Below are 20242 nucleotides of genomic sequence, written 5' to 3' on the forward strand. Positions count from 1 at the left end.
CACATTAATGAAATACTAGAAATACAAAGTAAAACTTACCATAGTTTCTTGATCATCAGTAAGTGTTTCATCACTTTCATCTTGGTATAAAAAACTTTCAATTGTCATTTCTGATTCATGCTTCTCTGTAATTTCTTCTCCTGATTCATGTTTCTCTGTAATTTCTTCTCCTGTATCTTTCTCTATAATTACTTTTGATTCTAATACAGAAGGAGTACTTGTTAGGTTGTTACTGTCTGTCACATTTTTAGTATGTTCTGCAAGTTTCTCCTTTTTCTCTTGGGATGTTTTGTTCTGTATTTCCTTATTTGAATCCAATAAAATTTCTTTATCATCTTGTGATGGTAAACTTTTACTTTTGCCAGTATTTGAATTAACATTTTCTTGGGATTTGATAACTTTATTAGAGGTATATTTAGAAACATTATCTTTTAATATAGAAGATTCACAAATTATATGGTTTACTTCAACATCATTCATATAATTATTTACATTTTCATTTGATGTAGTCTGACTATTCGTTTTGTTTATTTTATCATTTAAATTATGATTGTCCTCTTCATATTGTTCTTCTGATGATATTTTTGAGTCACGAGGAGACATTTCTATTTTACCAATTGATAGAGAATTATTTTTATCATGGCTATAGTTTTTACTTTCCTTTCTTGTTTTTGTTTTGTTATTTGTTCCATTCTCTTTAGCACCATGTAACAATCCTCTTGCAGAGGCTGAACAGTCTTTATTTTTTTTGCAATACTGTGATCCATAAGATTTTCTATTTTCTTTATTTTCTTTATTAGACTGCTTGGATGAATTATTCTTATCATTGCTGCCTTTTGATTGAAATGATGGTTTTATCACAGTTGCTTTATTAATTAGGACTGCATCTTTTTTATTTTTCTGTGAAGTGACAGATTCTTTAATTTTTGCTTGAGTTTTGGGAGAGATCACATTCTGTTCAATTTTTTTTGGAGTAGCTGAAGTTGAATTTGAATTGATTCCACCTTTTGTAGCTGAGTAAGCTGATGTATGAGAATAGGTAAAACTACCCAACCTATTTAATTTAAGTGGCAACGAGCAGGTAGACGAAATTCCTCCTAAAGGAAACTTCTTTGCTGGTGAATTTCTTGACCTTGTTCTGCCTCGAACAGTTTCCCAACCATCAGAATCATCTATAAATGTTTAAATTATACAATTACTAAATAAAATTTTAGTAATCAATTTACTGCTTTAAGCACTAAATATATAAAAAAGATAAATGAGGGAAGAAGTAAAATTTTGTCGGGAAATCAGGGCAAACAGTGAAAAGTTAGCTACTGGAACATCCAACTAAACATCTAGAAGAAGAATAAACCCAACATCAGAAGAACTGATGTTGGGTTTATTCCCAACATCAGAAGACAGAAACTATCAATATAAGGAATATCAAATGAAAGGAAATCATTCCAATTTCTGCAAGAATCAGAAAATTACCACATGGACATAATTGGCATCACTGAGACAAAGAAGACAAAAACAGGTGAGATCTTACTCAATAATAATAGGATGTTATATTCAGGCAATAATGATCAATGAAAGGAAGGGGTAGCAATAGCATTCAACACTAATGATAGAAATATGATAATATAAGGAATATCAAATGAAAGGAAATCGAATTTCCAATTTCTGCAAAAGAATCAGAAAATTACCACATGGACAAACAGGTGAGATCATACTCAATAATAATAAGATGTTATATTCAGGTAATAATGAGCAATGAAAGCAAGGGGTAGCAATAGTATTCAACACTAAACATGAAGATAAACTTCTTGATTGGAAGGCAGTTTCAAGTACAAGTAATGTGGGCACACTTCAAAATGGGGAAGTGGACAAAGAAACTTATTTGTGCCTATGGTCCCACAAAAGATTCTTCTAACAAAGAAGTGGAAGAATTTTTTGATTAGAACAGACAGCTGACATAAAGAAAATGGAAAAAGTGGTCCTTGTTGGAGATCTAAACAGCAGAGTAGGAAATGAATCCCACTAAGAATGGGAATATGCAGGGAAAATTTGGACAAAAAGGCAAACCTAATAATAATGATAGATATTTGCTAGATTTCTGCTCAGGAGATGGACTCGTCATTACTAACACCACGTTCCAACATAAATTATTATTATTACATGACACCTCCAAGGAGTCCAAAGACTCATCGAGGGAGAGCACCCACTCTACAACTCTCCATCTCCAGCCACCAACTACAGCAAACTACAACTATCATCATCTACACTAATGCCATCTACTGCCCATCACCACTAGTGTTTTCACAGACAATCACAAACATCCATGCCAATGGCGGGATTCGAACTTACAGCCTTTTGGCTGGAGAGTGGATACACTAACCGCTTGGCCAACCAGGCTTGCATAAAGATGTGCACAAGTTCACATGGAAAGAAGATACAAGAAATAAGGAAAGTCTCGCCGACTCTGTCATTGTTGTTAGTGATATCATCATGCTGGTTCAAGATACAAGAGTGTACAGAGAATCTGAAATTGGAAGTGACAATTACTTAGTGCTAAGAAGGATAAAAATCAATATTACATTAAAAAGAACAGTATGAAGAAAAGTTTTAAAAAGAATTAAAGTTGAGCAGCTTTTACAGGTAAACTGTAGACTCAACTATACAAACATTATTGAAGAAACTTTAAACTGTTTGAACACAATTTTTTTTTGTGGACAGTATAAATAGTCCCACATACAAACTGGCTAGACCTTTAGCTAAGCTACTAGCCACTCTCACAAACAATTCTCCCTCCTTCGTCAAAAATTCAGCACACCTAAAAAGCATCTTACAACACCTTACCCTAAAAAGCACAGACTTAATAGTAAGCTTTGACATCACTACATCACTTCACTATTCACAAATGTACCACTAATAGAAACCCTCAATCTACTGAAGTCACACTTCCCCCCTGATATATTTGAACTATTCAAATTCACAATACATGCAGGATATTTCACATGGAAAGGGAAAATACACAAACAAATTGATGGGACAGCCATGGGCTCTCCCAGCCAACTTTTACATAGAACACCTGGAAAAACAAGCAATCAATACAGCCACTCTCAAACCAACACTTTGGCTATGTTGATGATGTGCTTGCTATTTGGCCCCATGGCCCTGAGACATTGAAAACATTCTTAGCACATTTAAATAGCCAACATCCAAAAATCCACTTTACTATGGAACTGGAAACCAACAACTGTCTGCCCTTCCTGGATACACTCATCACACGTCTCCCAGATGGTTCCTTATCATTTTCAGTTTTTAGAAAACCCACACATACAGGCAGATACTTAAACAAACAATCACACCATCATCCTTCTCAACAATATGGCATATTAAAAACGCTAACCCATAGAGCGAGAGCAATCTGTTCCAATGACAAGGCTCTTACTGCTGAACTGACTCACTTACACCACACCTTCTTGGCCAACGGCTACAATCCACATAAAATAAACAAAACACTAAACACTCCTAAGAAATCCCTCCCACCATCCACCACAGAGAACTACAACAAAACAGTCACCATCCCTTACATTAAAGGCACATCCGAAAAGATCTCAAGAATTCTCAATAAACATAAACTACGCACTACATTCAGACCATGTAGCAAATTAGCCACCCTCATCTGCTCACCCAAGGACAACATTCCTCCTTTATCACATCCAGGAGTCTACCAAGTACCCTGCTCATGCAATCAAGCCTACTACGGTCAAACAGGAAGAACTGTGAACATACGCATCAGCGAACATAAAAGATAAGTCCGAAATTATCATTATGGGAAGTCGGGCCTGGCAGACCATGCTCTGGATACCCCTGCACACAGGATCAACTGGAAAAACACAAAAGTACTACACAGAAACCCATATAAATCAGAGAGATTGTTCTTAGAGGCGACAGAAGCCCTAAAACACACTCCAAATCTCAACAAATATGGCTGTATCAACTTGCCGAAGATCTGGGAGACAGTCATATTAAGAAAAAACTAGCTCTTTTCTAGGACTCTAGTAATATATGATAGCTGCTACAATTCTGTTGAAGTACACCATGTTGTTTTAGTCTCACGTATTGTGACAAACAGTGTTTTTGTGCTCTGAAGATGCTGGTTATAACACCAGCGAAATATCAGCATCAAGTTAATAAATTAATTATTTACTTAGTTTCTGTGTTCTATTATCCCGTTAAAATAATAAACAACATGTTTGAACACAAGCACCAAACCTTGGAGTAACAGTGCAAACTCTGAAGAAGACATTGATTGATTCAGCTAGGAAGGTATGTGGCAAAGTTGTCTGTAAGATTAGAAATTAAAAGACCCCCCCCCCCCCCCCCCATGATGGATACAAGAAGTTAAAGAAGCAGTCCTGGAAAAGAAGAAGAAAGCATACCAAAAGTTCCTAGCAAATAAGTTGGCAGATGTCCTAAAATAATATAGGAAAAAATATAAGAGAGCTAAGTTATGTGTGAAAGTAGCTAAATAAAAGTCATAGGAAGCCTCTTGTAAGAATATAGAAAATAAATATCAGGAATGTGACAAAATGATCTGGAAGCTATTGAAAAAACTTAGAAATGGAAGAAAGAGTATGTAAAAACAATCAAAGATGATAAAGGCAACATGAAAACTGAGATAAGGATATCCTATATGTTTGGAGTAATGACTTAAAGACTGTTAATCGAAACAAGCAGTGATAGAACCATACTAGAACACATTTTCAAGAGGAATGCAAAAAAAAAAGAGTACATATCAATACTTGAGGTAGAAAAAGCCATCAAAAACTTGAAATGCAGCTTAGTAGATTTAATCAGAAATGCTTAAGTATGGAGTTATGTAGTATAGGTCCTCTGAATTATGCATTGTGGATACACTGTATAGGGTAGAAGGTCAAATTCCAGATGATTGGAGTAGAACTCTTAATAGTTCCTATCTGTAAAAAAAAAAGGAATAAAGCTGAAAATGAGAATTACAGAGAAATTTCTATACTAAATGTTCCAGGTAAGATTCATGCAATCATACTTGAAAAGAACTTAGATAAGAACAAGCTGGATTCAGGCCCAAATAGAGGTTGTCAAGATCAGATTTTCACTTTACAACAAATAGATGAGAAATCCTTGTCATATTCCCATATATGACAAGGATTTGTAATTAAGTTTTGTAGATCTGAAAATGGTACTGAGTAGGTCATGTAATGAGAAGAGAGGATGGACGCTGGACCAAGGAGCTTACAAACTGGATACCAATCAGAAGAAGAAACGGGGGAAAGCCAAGGACTAGATGGGATGATGACCTTAGACACTTTGACAAGTGGAAAAAGACTGCCAAAGATAGAAAGAAGTGGTCAAAACAGGGAAGCCTTTGTCTAGCAATAGACTGACCAAGGCTGAGAAAGAAGAAGAAAATCTGAAAAAAGGCACATGACAAGGTGCCTAGAGAAAAGCTTTTTAAGAAGCTACAATTATATTGGGTAAATGGAACATTATATAGATTAAGTTGTAAGTCAGCAGTTACAATTGAAAGAAAAACAGAAAAATGGTTTGATGTAAAATCAGGGGTAAGACAAAGATATACATTATCTCCACTTTTATTCATCATCTATATCAGTGCTTCCCAAACTTCAGGATTTCAGGGCCCCCTTTGGAAAAATTAAAATATTTCAAGGTCCCCCCTCGAAAAAAAATCGTAATGTAGACATATATTATTATAATATTTATTGTATTTATATTCAATACAAATTGCAAAAATCAAATGCAAATATTATATTTTTACATTTTACATACACATTTGACATGACACATTATCTCATATTTTTATATAGATAGATATATTGTTATTGTACATTTGCAGTACAAGCACATGAAACGTAAAACGAATAGTAATAAAGAAATAATTAAAAACATAAAAGAAGTTTAATAACAATTTAATGTGATGGATGTGTTTCAATACTGCTACACAAAAAGTCAATATCAGGTGAAATATTTGAAACTGCAATTTCTTAGATTTCTGCTTTGAAATGAAACTTATATGAATAAACATTAAGTATAAAGAGCTAATAAGCTTCATTTCGGCAATGAAAACATTACTTAAATTAAGGGGATATTAAATCCCGCATAGTTTTAAAACCGAATAAGAAACTCAAAGATCGGAATCAGAGAGTTTCTTGCCGAATATAGTAAACTATAAAGTATCGGCGACACTAGCGTTAGCAAATGCAACTGATCCTAGTACGTAGTACAATACCGGGCAACTTGTTGCAAAGGTGGAGGAAGTTCAGATCGCTATTCTTAGGTATTTTCCATATTGTAAAAACACATTTCCTAGGAAATGTATGCTGTTATTACATTATGGAGGGAGGTCACTACCCAGACCGGTTTCAGCCTTTTTTGAGGCTTCATCAGCGAGTAGCTAGATATAATACCAAAGTGTATAGCGAAAAGAACTTACTACGTACTAGGATCACTTGCATTTGCTAACGCTAGTGTCGCCGATACTTTATAGTTTACTATATTCGGCAAGAAACTCTCTGATTCCGATCTTTGAGTTTCTTATTCGGTTTTAAAACTATGCGGGATTTAATATCCCCTTAATTTAAGTAATGTTTTCATTGCCGAAATGAAGCTTATTAGCTCTTTATACTTAAGTAACTTAATGGTTGCACCTGTTTGGAAAACTCGTTCGCAGAGTACATAAGTTCTTTTTGCTATACACTTTGGTATTAGGTCTAGCTACTCACTGATGAAGCCTCAAAAAAGGCTGAAACCGGTCTGGGTAGTGACCTCCCTCCATAATGTAATAACAGCATACATTTCCTAGGAAATGTGTTTTTACATTATGGAAAATACCTAAGAATAGCGATCTGAACTTCCTCCACCTTTGCAACGAGTTGCCCGGTATTGTACTACGTACTAGGATCACTTGCATTTGCTAACACTAGTGTCGCCGATACTTTATAGTTTACTATATTCGGCAAGAAACTCTCTGATTCCGATCTTTGAGTTTCTTATTCGGTTTTAAAACTATGCGGGATTTAATATCCCCTTAATTTAAGTAATGAATAAACATATATTTAGTAATATTCATTAAACACTGAAATACGCAGGAAGCAAAATTTGTGAACCCGAACCAACGTGTGATTTTTTTTCCATTAATACAGTAGAATTCGGTTATAACGAATTCCACAGGACCGCATATATTTGTTCGTAATAACCGTTATTCATTATATCCAAGAAGGTCATAATTTGAGTGAATTAAAAATGTTTTCCGATTTTTCTCAGCATAGGTATATTGGGTAACATAAATACATATCCGCATACATACATATAAAGAACAAAAATTTATTTTTAAAACTTCACATTTTTACATAAAAAATCATCAAGCATGCTTTGCTTTGCACAAGACATATATTTCATACGTTTGAAAGTGTTCCTTATACCACTAAGATGATTGAATGTGTCGTCTGAACTTACAGATCACGATTCCATAAATCTTGTTAAAATATATAAAGCACTTTCTGCTTCACGCCAGGTAATGATTTTCTCATCATTGCTATTTTCTTCCTCGGAGTCACTATTAATTACTAATATTATCCTCTTCTGGTGTATGAGAGATTTGTTTTAAGATGTTAGCGTCTGTCGGTATACCCGAAGTTGCGACGCCATTATCAATGTCTATAAAATTATCAATCTCTGTGCACATTTCAAAATTGTTCAAGTTTCGCACTTTTAACCATGCTTATAACGGTAAGTTATCCTCTTCATCTTCTTCAGATTTGCTCTTGTATTCCACAAGATTGGACTTTCTTAAAACAGTTTTGTATCGTAGACGATGACACCAAATTCCAAGCATCACTCATTAAACATATCGCGTGAAGTACACTGATCTTCGAGTCGTAAGCATAAGCATTTTCTGCGGATTTTTCTCTGCGTTCTATCTGTTCCAAGACTAACAGACGACGAAAATGGGATTTAAAACATCTAATTATGCCTTGATCAAGTGGTTGCAAGACAGATGTCACATTCGGTGGCAAAAAAACAAGTTTTATGTTTGTTAAATTAGCCACTACAGGACGGGCAGGACAGTTGTCTATCAATAACAAAATTTTCCAGTTTTCACTGTGAAGATTTTTATCCCACTTGCGAATTTCATTTTTGAAAATTGAAGATGCCATCCAGGCCTTCTTACGCTGTATAATCAAAGGGAAGTTTCTTTATGTTTTTAAAGCATCTAGGCTTTGCAGATTTTCCAATTACAAGAAGCTTTCTTTTATCGTTACCGGTCATGTTCACATCAACTAAAACTGTGAGTCTATTTTTGATAAGTTTTCCGTCAATGCACTTTTTGTTTTTAAATTGAAAAGTTTTATCGGGTGCTAAATTATAAAAAACTCCTGCTTCATCTGCATTATAAATGTTGTTGTATCCATACCTTCATTTGATGTCTGGCCATACAATCTTGATCCAGTCAGAAACAACATTTTTGTCAATGGACAATGCCTCGCCACTTACTTTTGAACATAGACAATATTGTTTCTGTTCTTAAAATGATCAATCCACCCATTGTTGCATTTAAAATCGCTATAACCAAGTTGAACAGCAAATTTTTCGGCTTGAACTTTCAAAATTGGTCCGCTAATAGGTAAGCCAGCGGTTCTTTGCACTTTAAACCACGAAAGAAGTGCCTTGTAACTTTTATTACACTTTTTAAGTTTTTTACACTTCGATAAATTGTTTTCAAAAGCTTTCAGAATCAACTTGCGATTGTTCCAAATTGTTGATATTGTAGATGGGGACAAACCATACTTCTTTGTTACTGTCAGATTTGATTGGCCACTTTCCACCTCCCGTATAATTTCTACTTTTTCGGAAACCGATAAAATTTTCTGTTTGACTCCCGACATTTTTCCACAACCAGAAAATGCGTACGTACGAAATGTCAGTAAAGGAACGACTAACGTGTATTATTCGTTCGTTATTCCCGTGAAACGAATTCGTAATAAACATGAAATACATGCATTAAATCAAATGTAATTCAAATATACCTTCAAAATTATTTGTTATAAATGTGAATTCGCTGTAACCGTGATCGTTATAACCGAGTTCTACTGCATATAAAAATAACAAAAAAGAAATAATAAATAATAAAAATTAAATACATTTTTTTTTTAAGATAAAAAAATATCTACTTATTTTTAAAACATTGTAAATTTGTTTTCATTATTTCACGGCCCCTCTCAACAAAACCTACGGCCCCCAAGGGGGCTGTGGCCCATAGTTTGGGTAGCAGTGATCTTTATGGATCACATTATGAAAGAAAGTGGCATTAGGCCTGATGTTAGAATTAGAAATGTCACTCAGCTTTATGCAGATGATGTTGTACTACTAAACACATCTGGTGCAAGCCTTCAGGATTCTGTAACTAAACTGAATAACAGATGCAACAAATTTAGCATGAAAATCGACAATAAAAAGACCAAAATTAAGAAAATAGGCAGAAACATTGAACACATCACCTGCATTCTGAAGAGCCTATAGAACAAGGAAAATATTTCAACTATTTAGGCATAGTTTTTAGTGAAGATGCCAGGTTAAATTTGGAAATAGACAACAGAATAAGCAAAACTAGTATGGTGGGTGGCCAGCTGAATAAATTTATATTGAATAACAGAGAAATTAGCCAAAACACCAAACAAGCAGTATACATAACAATGTTTAAATCAGTTTTAAGTTATGGATATGAAAGTTGGGTTAGAAATAAAGCACTTCATCCAACTAGAGACCACAGATATGAGGGTTCTGAGAAAAATTAGGGGAGTGAACCAATGGAAGAAATCATATTAAAAATGAAGATATTAGTGAGGAACTTGACATTATTAGCATTCAAGAATGTATCAGTAGAGCTAATCTAAGGTGGTATCGCCACTTGAATAGAATGGGTGAAGAAAGGTTAGCAAAACAGGTGTTGATGCCAAGATGGAAGGAAAAAAACCCAGAGGAAGACCAAGGTCTAGGTGAATTGATTCAGTCAGAATTGCCTTAGAAGCATGGTATGTTAATTATGACAATGTAGAAGTGCTGACATGTAACAGACTAATTTGGAAGAAAATTGTGGATAGGAGATTAATTATAATATAAATTTAATCATGTTTTGCTACATATCAGCACTACATGATTAAGTTTACTGAACACCCCTTGAAGGTACATAACAGGAAATTGATGATGATGATTTAAGAATTTATAAACTAACATTATATCCACCTATCAATTTGTAACACTTACAAAACTATAAACCATTCAAAAATACAGAAGCTATACACAGAAACATATTTAAGACACATTAAAACAAAATTTAAATGAAATTACTAATGAATTTACTTTTACTGTTTAATAAAATAAATAATGGTACTAACCATCATCTTTTGCCGATTTTTCTTCATTACTCAGAACCAAATTTAAATTCGGAACAGATGATCCTTTTACTTTATCAGCCCAACTTTTTCCACCTGACATACTATTCAAGGATGTGGTTGAACTGTTTTTTAGTTGATCCTTAGCATGATTACTTGCTGATACAGAAGGATGGCATGCAGATATGTTGTGTTTTATAACCGAAGGTGAAAGCTTAGTTGTAGTTGTTCTAGCACCAGCAGAAGGACATGAATTCGTCCCTGGTAAATTTGCTCGTCTTATCTGTGAATCCTGAGGTACAGATTTTATAGATTTTCTTGATGCCACAGTACTTGATAAATAATTTGGCTTTTTGAACTCAGAAACAGAGGAACTACGTGTAATTACTGAATGTCCAGTATTTTTTTCTTTCTGCATTATGGAAGCCAAAGAAGCTGATGGAGTTTGCTTTTCAGAAGAATTATTTATAGCAACTACAGAATAATCAACTGATGGAGAAGAACTCTTTATAACAGTAACAGATGGGTCATCATTTTTGTTGATCAAGTGGGCAGATGAATTATTATCATTTGCAGATGCATCTAATGACATCTGGTTAAATGAAGTTGCTAAACTTGATGAGGGATCACTAACACTAGTATTGTTTGATGCTGGCAAAATATTATTAAATGGCAATGGTGATGAACCAAAGGAATTACTGGAATCTGAACTATTTCCTGGTGCTGCTTCAGTGCTTAATAGGGAGGAATCAGGTGTCAGATTAACCAAATCAGAACTATGCAATGATGCAAAATTTTCATCTGAAGATATTGGGCAAACAGAAGAACCATTTACTTGTAATGTTCCAGCAACTGTTACATTTGCATTTATATGCAGGATATCATTACCAGTACTTATTGTATTTTCAGATGCTCTCATCTGAACAGGATCATTTGAAGGTGCAGGAACATCTTCAGCAGTTATCTTTACAGAAGCATCTGATATACTGCATTCAACAGGAGTAAATGAAGTTAGTAAATTTGTTAATGGTAAATTGCCTGTCTGAGACTCACAGGAGTTGCTTCCAGTATTTATTATAGGTGTTAAGTCACTAGTATTTGGAACAGACAGATGATTTGAAGGTGCAACATGATCATCTATTACATCTCCTAGGGATGGGCCACTTTCACACAAAACAAGTGAAGAGGAACAGACATTTTGGTCTACTTTCAAATCTGTAATTACATTTGAAGAAAGTTCACCATTACACCTGGATAAATTTTGAGACAAAGTTATATCTGGGATATTTGCAAAATTTGAGTGATTAGATGTGTCAGGAAGGTTTTCCATATTTTTACTCTTTATTGCAGATGTGCTTTCAGAAACCAAATTCAGCTCTTCTGTTTGCACAGATGCTGTAACTCCAGGACCACTGAAATATGATAGCATATTATGATAAGTTTACGATGTAACCATAAAAATTTTTCATTTGGTAATCAATTAACAAAAATTTAATATGAAAATAAATGTAATATTTATAAATACTTCTTGAAGCAAGATGGAATGAAGCAGAATACATCCTATTTTGCTTCCACAAACTGAAATAATTTGAGTATCACTGAGTGGCAGCAAGGGATAGAGAAAGGTAGGAATAAGAAAGATATTCTTTAAAGAGAGACAGCATTCTTCCAATGACAGACTAAAAAAAATTAAGATTATGGCTATTCAGAATAACAAAATTTTCTTAATTGGGTGCCTATATAGCCCTGTGGAATTATATTCACTTCCATGATGCTAGATTGTAAGAAGAAAGACTATTATAAGGACTGATCAAGTTGCCCAACTCTATGAACTTTTTTTTCATCCAAATTAGGTTCCCTCATAAAATAGAATTTTTAACCGGAAATTTAAAATTGATTGCAGAACTCAAATTATTTCACACAATTATATAGAAAATAAGAGATAGAAGCAGCTGTTTGCAGTACTCCCCTCCCAGGATGCCAATGAAATTGATGATGGCCTTTGGCAGAAGTTACTGGTTACTTTAATTAAGTAACCAGTTAATTAAAGAACTATGCTATGTCTATATCTTGATTATTAATATAAAATTACATATGGTGTATTAAGACTTGTTAAGGGAATGAAAACAGCAATACACACACTTCCTGCATCTTAAATTCCTTTCAACATACAAATTACAGTAATGCTGTTACTGTTTTTTATGTCTTGGGTGCCTAAGAAAAAAAGAGCTACAATTTTAAAGAAATATAATCTCTGTCTTGCTCACAAATCCTATTTGAAGTTAGCCACCATTACCAGAGACACCAAGTAGTGTTCATGTTGTACATAGCGCAAGGACACCACTTCTAAGGGTTCCCTTGTGCGAAGTGTCACCACTTTCATTCACATCCATGCTACTCGTTCACCACTCTCTGAGAAAAAAACTCTAGTCCACCCTTACAAAACACATTCTTACACAATTTCCAGGGATGACCCCCAGTTCTCTTTGTATTTGTCATATATTGAAAAATTTCTTGTATGTCAATCTTATAGAACCTCTATAGTAACTTATAAGTTCCTATCATGCCATCTTCTTGTCAGTCTATCAACTAAACTATGGAATCCACAGCCATTCAACCTAACCTCACAGGGAGCATCCTGCAAATCTGTCACCAGCTCAGTCACTCATCTCTGGATCCTCTCTACCACCTTCTGATCCCCAAGGTGACCAAACCCAGGTGACCAAATCTATGCAAGTAGTCAAAATGGTTCCAAATCATAGCCTTATAGAGAGGGATAATAACCTCTGCATGCATCTTTACTTGTATGTTTTTCCACATCTAAGTAATTCTCTGAGCTATTTTACTGACTTGACCAATATATTCTTTGAACTTCAACTCTCTGTCCACAATTACCCCCCTAATCCTTAGCCTCATCAATTTTCTTTCTGCAGTTGAGTACCATTAATCTGATACACGATTTATCAGATCTTTTCAATCTGAAGGGCATCCATCATTTAACTTTACATTTTTCAACATTAAACTGACAATTATCATTTGCTTACAATGCTAATTGATTTAAATCATCTTGCAGGATATTTAAATCATCTTTATGAACTACTGCCAAGCCATCCCCTTCAAATCATTCCCTATACCATTAATATACAAATTAAAGCGTAGTGGTCATAGTGCAGAGCTTTTAATGAGAGTGACCAGTGGCACTCCATTGGTCACTCTCCGAGATTCCACTCCAGCATATACTACTCTCTGGTGTGTGTCTGTCTGTCAGGCATCCCCTATTGATGCCACAAGTTTCATATCTTTTCTAATTTGCTCCAACTTAGTAACAGTTTTTCATGAAGTATTCTGTCATATGCCTTTGCCAAGTTCAGCTATGCCCACAATAGAGCATTATTTTCCTATCCACCTATTGCTGGATTTTACCTTTAATCAACTTTTTCAATATCTTAACTCCTGAGATATTACCTGGTCTGTAATTTGCTACCTGTCACCACAGCTGACAGGTAGCAAATCATAGGTTCTTTTCTGCTCAAGAAACTATTTGACACCCACCCAGCTACTGACCCTATATAAATCCCAAATCTGCTCATCCTTAAAATACTGTTCACACATTTGGGATAGTGCACCTAAAACCTCCCTAAAAAATTTTTATGCTGGGTGCAGATGAAAGTAATTTGGCTCATAGATGACCATTCCATCACATGCTCACTTTGACCTCTATCTCATAGATGCAATGTTTCAGTTTTGTATCTCTTCTACAGGTACTTCCATGGTCACTGTTCCAGTAAATTGGCAAACATCATTCCTCCACTTACTGTTGGGCCTGTTAAACAAGAGCAGCAGCTGCCCTACATCCATTTTCAGTACAACTGCAAACACATTTAACTTGCTTCTCCTCTTCTTCATTTATCCCTATCCTCTGGAACTGCCTACCTCAAAATGTGTTTCCCAAGAACTCCAACCTCCAGCTCTTTAAAAAAAATGTCAAAAGATTTCTTCTTTCTCAAGCCTTATCTGCAGCTCACACATTGATGTGCTATAGGTTCCTGTACCTCTCATGTGCAGGATAAATGTAAAAGAAAAAAATTTTAATATGCCCTAAGTGAACTAGAATGGAGTGATAAAGGAATTAATATCAACGGTAAAAAATTTAATCATTCAATAACATGTTTATGGCATTGTGGTAATAAACAAGAAAATAGAGCTAGAAGAAATGATGAACTGCATAAAGTATCAAATAACACAAGATCATATATTAATGGAAAACCCAAAATTAATGACAAATGTTGAAGAAATCCAGATAACAAAAGAACAAATAATAATATACAAAAATAAAAGAGAGCAAGTACAATAATATTTAATTGCTCAATTTAACAATAAGTTAAATTGATATATTAAATGTAACAACATTTAATATATCAATGGCAGTGCCACTGATATATTAAACCGAATCACTTATTTGGAAAAAATGAATCAATTAGTCTTAGAGAACAGCACCTATCAACTTGTTAACTATAACCCAACTAATCGGATAAAAAAGAAAACAGAAAAATTAATTAAATCAGTCACATCTTGGCCCAAGGATACACTTAAAAAACTACTTCGGCACTACACTCATTTCCCAAGAATTTATGGTTTACCCAAGATTCACAAGCAGAATATACCAATCCAGTCGATAGTTGAAGGTATCGACAGCCTCAGTTATCATCTAGCCAAGAAACTACAGTCAACACTCAAGGAGTTCGTAGGTCATTCCTCCTCCTATGCTAAAAACACACAAAACTTTGTAAACAAAATTAAAGACATTACACTAGAAAAAAGTGATTTATTAGTCAGTTTTAATGCCTCTGCACTTTTCACACATGTCCAAATTGATGACACAATTCTTTTACAGGAAAATTCTGCCCAATATCACAGCACTCTTTGCACATGTACTATGTTCTGGCTAGTTTGTGTGCAAAACACTTTCTACCTACAAAAAGAAGGCACAGCCATAGGCTCACCATTATCCCCCCCCCCCACTCAACAATTGCTAACATTTATATGGAAGCTTGTGAGCAACATACTCTAGATTCCTTTACTTTAAAACCCAAAGTCTGGCTTAGATATGCTGATGATGTTTTCGCTATCTGGTCCTATGGCCATTAATATATACATACATAAACTCTTCCCACCACCCAAAACAAAAACTAGGTGTCGTTAATACACTAAAAACAAGGCTTTGAAGATTTGCTCCAGTGAACAAGCTTAGCTTAGAGAAAGAATACCTTAAAGATGAATTAAAAGTTATCAGCAATACCTTCCTGAAAAATGGCTACAGCCAAAATACTATCAACAAAATTCTTCCCAAGACCCTTCAAATTGTTCAAAAATTTGAAGATGGCCTCTGAGCTTCCTGAACTTGTACAGCCAGTTTCTCTTGTCAGAGGTGCAGGAAGTCTTAAAATTCACCAAGAATGGCAAGTCTACAGGACTGGATGTATCCTCCCCAAGTTTCTAAAACATCCTGGCCAACGAGGTCAAACATGGTTGACCGCCCTTTTCTCAAATATTATAACAACTGAAAAATTACAAAAACTGTAACAGGAAGCCAAAATAATTGCTGTGCCCAAACCATGGAAAGATCCAAATAATGTCAAAAATCTATGACCTATCTCCTTGCTTTGCTCCACCTTTAAGCTCTTTGAATAAATTCTCCTTAAAAGAATCTCACCACTCATCAAAAGAGCACTCCTGATTGAACAAGCTGGCTTCAGGTCGGGAAAAAGTTGCTGTGACCAGGTCCTGGTAACACAGACTGAAGCAGGCTTCCAGAAGAAACTTAAATCAGGAGTCACTTTCATCAGCCTAACATCAGCTTATGACACAGTCTAAATCAGGGGCCTCCTCCTAAAGCTAAGCAATATCATAAGGTGCAAAATAACTATTCAACTTTTTCAATCCATCCAGGTCCATATTGGTGGAAAAAAGAGCAGGCCCAGATTCCTCCACAATAGTCTTCCACAGGGCTCTGTGTTATCCCTTTTACTAGTGAACATCTACATGTCTGACTTACCACATACAAGCTCAAGCAAATATATATACACCAGTCTATCCCTTTGCCAACCTGGAAACAACCTTGAACACAGACCTGAACATCCTGGAGGTGTACTTCAAGCAGTGGTACCTGAAGCCCAACCCAACAAAAACTGTGTTCACAGCATTCCACCTGAACAATGCAGAGCCGAATTGACACTTCCACCTCTCTTTCTTTGACAAAATGGTAGAACATGAGCCTCACCTAAAATACCTTGGAGTAAACCTGGACAGAAACCTAACCTATAAAAGGCACACCACCAATCTGTCCAACTAAGTTAAAACAAGAAATAATATCATCTATTACCACAACCCCAGGTTGTTCCAGCAAGCCTGGAACAACCTGGGGTGGTGCTGATGTCTTAAGGTTGTCTGCACTAGCCCTTGCATTCTCTGCAGAAGAATACTGTGCCCCTGCCTAGGAAAGAAGTGTGCACACTAACATTATAGACACCCAGCTAAACTCTACCATGTGCACAATTAGTGGGACACTGAGAAGCACCCCTCTCCCCTGGCCACCTGTCCTATCTAACATTGCTCCATCAAATATATGGAGAAGACAAGGCTCAAAATATTTAATAAAGTAATGAGCAGCCCACTCCTTCCCCTGCAGCAGACTCTCATAAATCTACCTAGTATTCGCCTAAAATCACAAAACCCTTTCTGGTCCATGGACAAACTCTTTTCAGCTGCCTTACCATTAACACCTGACATGTGAAGAGAACAATGGTCCAACAATCTTCCAACAATCAGGAAACAAATGGTTTCCTGGTTGAAGATCTCTGTGCTCTGCAATCTACTTTTGCCCTTCCTAGGAAGATTTGGAAGCAGGACAGATGTGGCTACCTACTGCATAAATAGACCATCAGACCACCCTTATTTGTGACTGTTCCCCTGTGGCCAGACAATCACTGATAATGTAAATGACTGCCCAAGGCACCAATTTCATGGTGGTGGACTCCAGGACATCAATGCGGTGACAGATGAGGCCCTGGATTGGCTTTCTGCTCTGGACATTGACCTGTAGCTGCTTTTGCCATAAGAATAAATAAATTCACAAGACCCCACTTAAAAACAAAAATAAACTAATTACAATAACATTCCATATATTAAAGGGATACCTGCCATCTTTAAACCTACAAAAATTAAAGAACTTATTTAACTCATCCAAGGATCCACTTCCTCCATTGACCCACCCTGGACTATACCGTATTCAGTACACCTGTAATTTGCCCTATATAGGTGAAACAGGATGCACAATTCCTATCCAAAAAAAAAGGAACATAAACGCCACATTAAATTTAATAACAATGATAAATCTGGTCTTTCTGATCATGTCCTGAACAATCTACACAAAATTCACCTGTTGTTTACATAAGGTGAATTTTGTGTAGATTGTTCATACCAATTTTGTTAGCAAAATTGGTACGAACGTAAATTTAAGGAGGCCTATGAAATTCTTATCAACCACCCTAATCTTAACAATAATGATGGTCTAAAAATCACAAGAATATGAATGGTACAAATTTTACCCACGTAACCTTTTAGTCTAAGAGCTAATTATAAATAGGACTGTAATCCAGGATCTTAACTCTAGTATAACAACTCTCATGTTAAATTAGGACACTACTTTTGCTGTAATAAAACTATCTATACGAATTTGTTCTTTGATGATATTATAAATAGAATACAGCTTTGGTGTGTTTTTTCCCCACCACTAGAGGTCAGGGGCCAGTAGAATAATGGTTGATCAAATCATTGTCTCTTTGGCATGCTGTTCGAAATGTAATATAGCTTGACTTTCTCTCTCTCTCTCTCTCTCTATATATATATATACACACTAGGGTTGTTTGGATAATTTGGTAAAAAAAATAAGTTAAACACATTTTTTTTTGGAAACAACCACCTTTATTTCTCAACAGGGTCTCCATCCAGGTCTACACATTTGGTCCAGTGAGTTTCCAATTTTTCCCATCCCATCTAAAAAGTAGGATTGGTCTAATTGTGCAAAATAGTCATTGACAGACTTGATGACATCCTCATTCGAAGAAATTTTTTCCCACCGAGCCAAATTTTTAAGTTTGGGAACAAGAAGTCACATGGAGCCAAGTCCGGAGAATACGGTGGATGAGGAACCGATTCAAACCTCAATTCGTGCAATTTTGCCATTGTGATGGCCGATGTGTGGGATGGTGCATTGTCTTGATGAAAGAGCACTTTCATCAAGACAATGCCTCTGTTTTTTCTTTAGTTCTTCTTTTAAATGGTCCAACAATGACGCATAATAGACTCTTGTCTTACCCTTTTCCAAATAGTCTATCACGATAATTCCTGGAATCCCAAAAAACAGTGGTCATCACCTTCCCAGCTGGCAAAACAGTCTTCACTTTTTTTGGTGCTCTTTTATCGGGCATTGTCCAGTTTTGACTGCTGCTTGGACTCAGGTGTGTAGTAGTGTATCCAAGTTTCGTCTACAGTCCCGAATCAATGCAAAAACTCCTGCAAATTGCAATTAAACATCACCAAACACTGTGTCAAAATGTCTTTTCGCATGCATTTTTGATCGACAGTCAACCATCGGCACCCATCACGCAAACGGTTTTTCATGTGCAATTTTTCATGCAGGATATTATACACCCCCGTTCAGTTGAGTGCTTACAATCTCAGCAGTCTCATGCATTTTCACTCAGCAGTCTTCCATAATGATGCCATGGATTTTGTCAATCATTTCCTTCGTAGTGACCTCAGTCAGGCGTCCAGAGCACACTTCATATTCAACAGACTTACGACCATGTTTAAACTCATTTATCCAAAATAGTCTTTAATGCTGGTGCAGAGTCCACATGAATTACATCTAACTCAGCTTTGATCTGTTCGGCCATCCACTTCTTCAAATAAAAGTGTTGTATCACTGCATAAAACTTGTTTTTCTCCATTTTTATGAAAAATGTGAACACAGTAATTTTAAATGTTTGCCAAAAGAGAACTACACATCGCACGTGGCTAAAACTTTGCCAGAGGTCATGAAAAAGATGACACAAGCCAACACTGGTATGAATGAACGAATTGTGTCGGCCTCTATTGGAAATTTACCAAACATTTCAAACAATCCTTGTATATATATGTGTGTGTACTCCAGATGATGACCTTCATATGAAGGTCAAAACATCGGAAAATTAAAGTAATTATTTCTAATAAGGTTGTAGTTTCAATAATTTGTCCGAAATGAATGCTAATCACCGTGTAACACTAAACGAAAGGAAGCTCCCAGTTTAAGTTTTGGCTTCTGTCATTTCGAACTGGGCTGTCAACTTCTTTCTCTTTGACTGGACATTACTTATGGTGGAATATCTTTATCCTCAGACTATGTAACCATGCCAGACACCATTAAACTCCAATCTTTTAAATAATACTTTCTTTCTAGACATCTTATCTTATCTAGTTGAAATGCTTGGCGATAACAGTACATTAAGATAAGATGAACAAAACTTCAATAATATTTACTTCTGCAACTTTAAATATTGATATACAGTATATACTATATACAGTATATATACAAGATATACAGTATATCTTGTTAACTTGAATGCTAACAAAACTTACTCTATGAAGACAGAAAAGATTTATCCACTCAGGATAACTCAAACTGCCAATCATCATTTACATATAGGAAGTAAAGCAACTGGCATTTCTTTACCTTTTCAACACATCTATCTAACCAATAAATA

At 35.5% G+C, this 20242-nt stretch overlaps 1 protein-coding gene across 2 annotated transcripts in view; it reads right to left on the minus strand.

The window, feature by feature from the left end:
• The window catches only part of ssp3 (SCAPER domain-containing protein short spindle 3), a 460137-nt gene that overhangs the window by 322337 nt on the left and 117558 nt on the right, over nucleotides 1-20242 (minus strand). For both annotated transcript variants that reach the window (XM_090403385.1, XM_090403386.1), the window contains 2 exons: nucleotides 10443-11851; nucleotides 40-1172 (listed from right to left, as the gene is read on the minus strand). In XM_090403385.1, the coding sequence (XP_090259511.1) occupies nucleotides 40-1172; nucleotides 10443-11851 (2542 nt within the window). The remainder of the gene's footprint in view (nucleotides 1-39; nucleotides 1173-10442; nucleotides 11852-20242) is intronic.

Source organism: Typopeltis vanoorti, chromosome 14, assembly GCF_054136105.1.
Source record: "Typopeltis vanoorti isolate ZY-2024b chromosome 14, IOZ_Tvanoo_1.0, whole genome shotgun sequence".
NCBI lineage: Eukaryota > Metazoa > Arthropoda > Arachnida > Uropygi > Thelyphonidae > Typopeltis > Typopeltis vanoorti.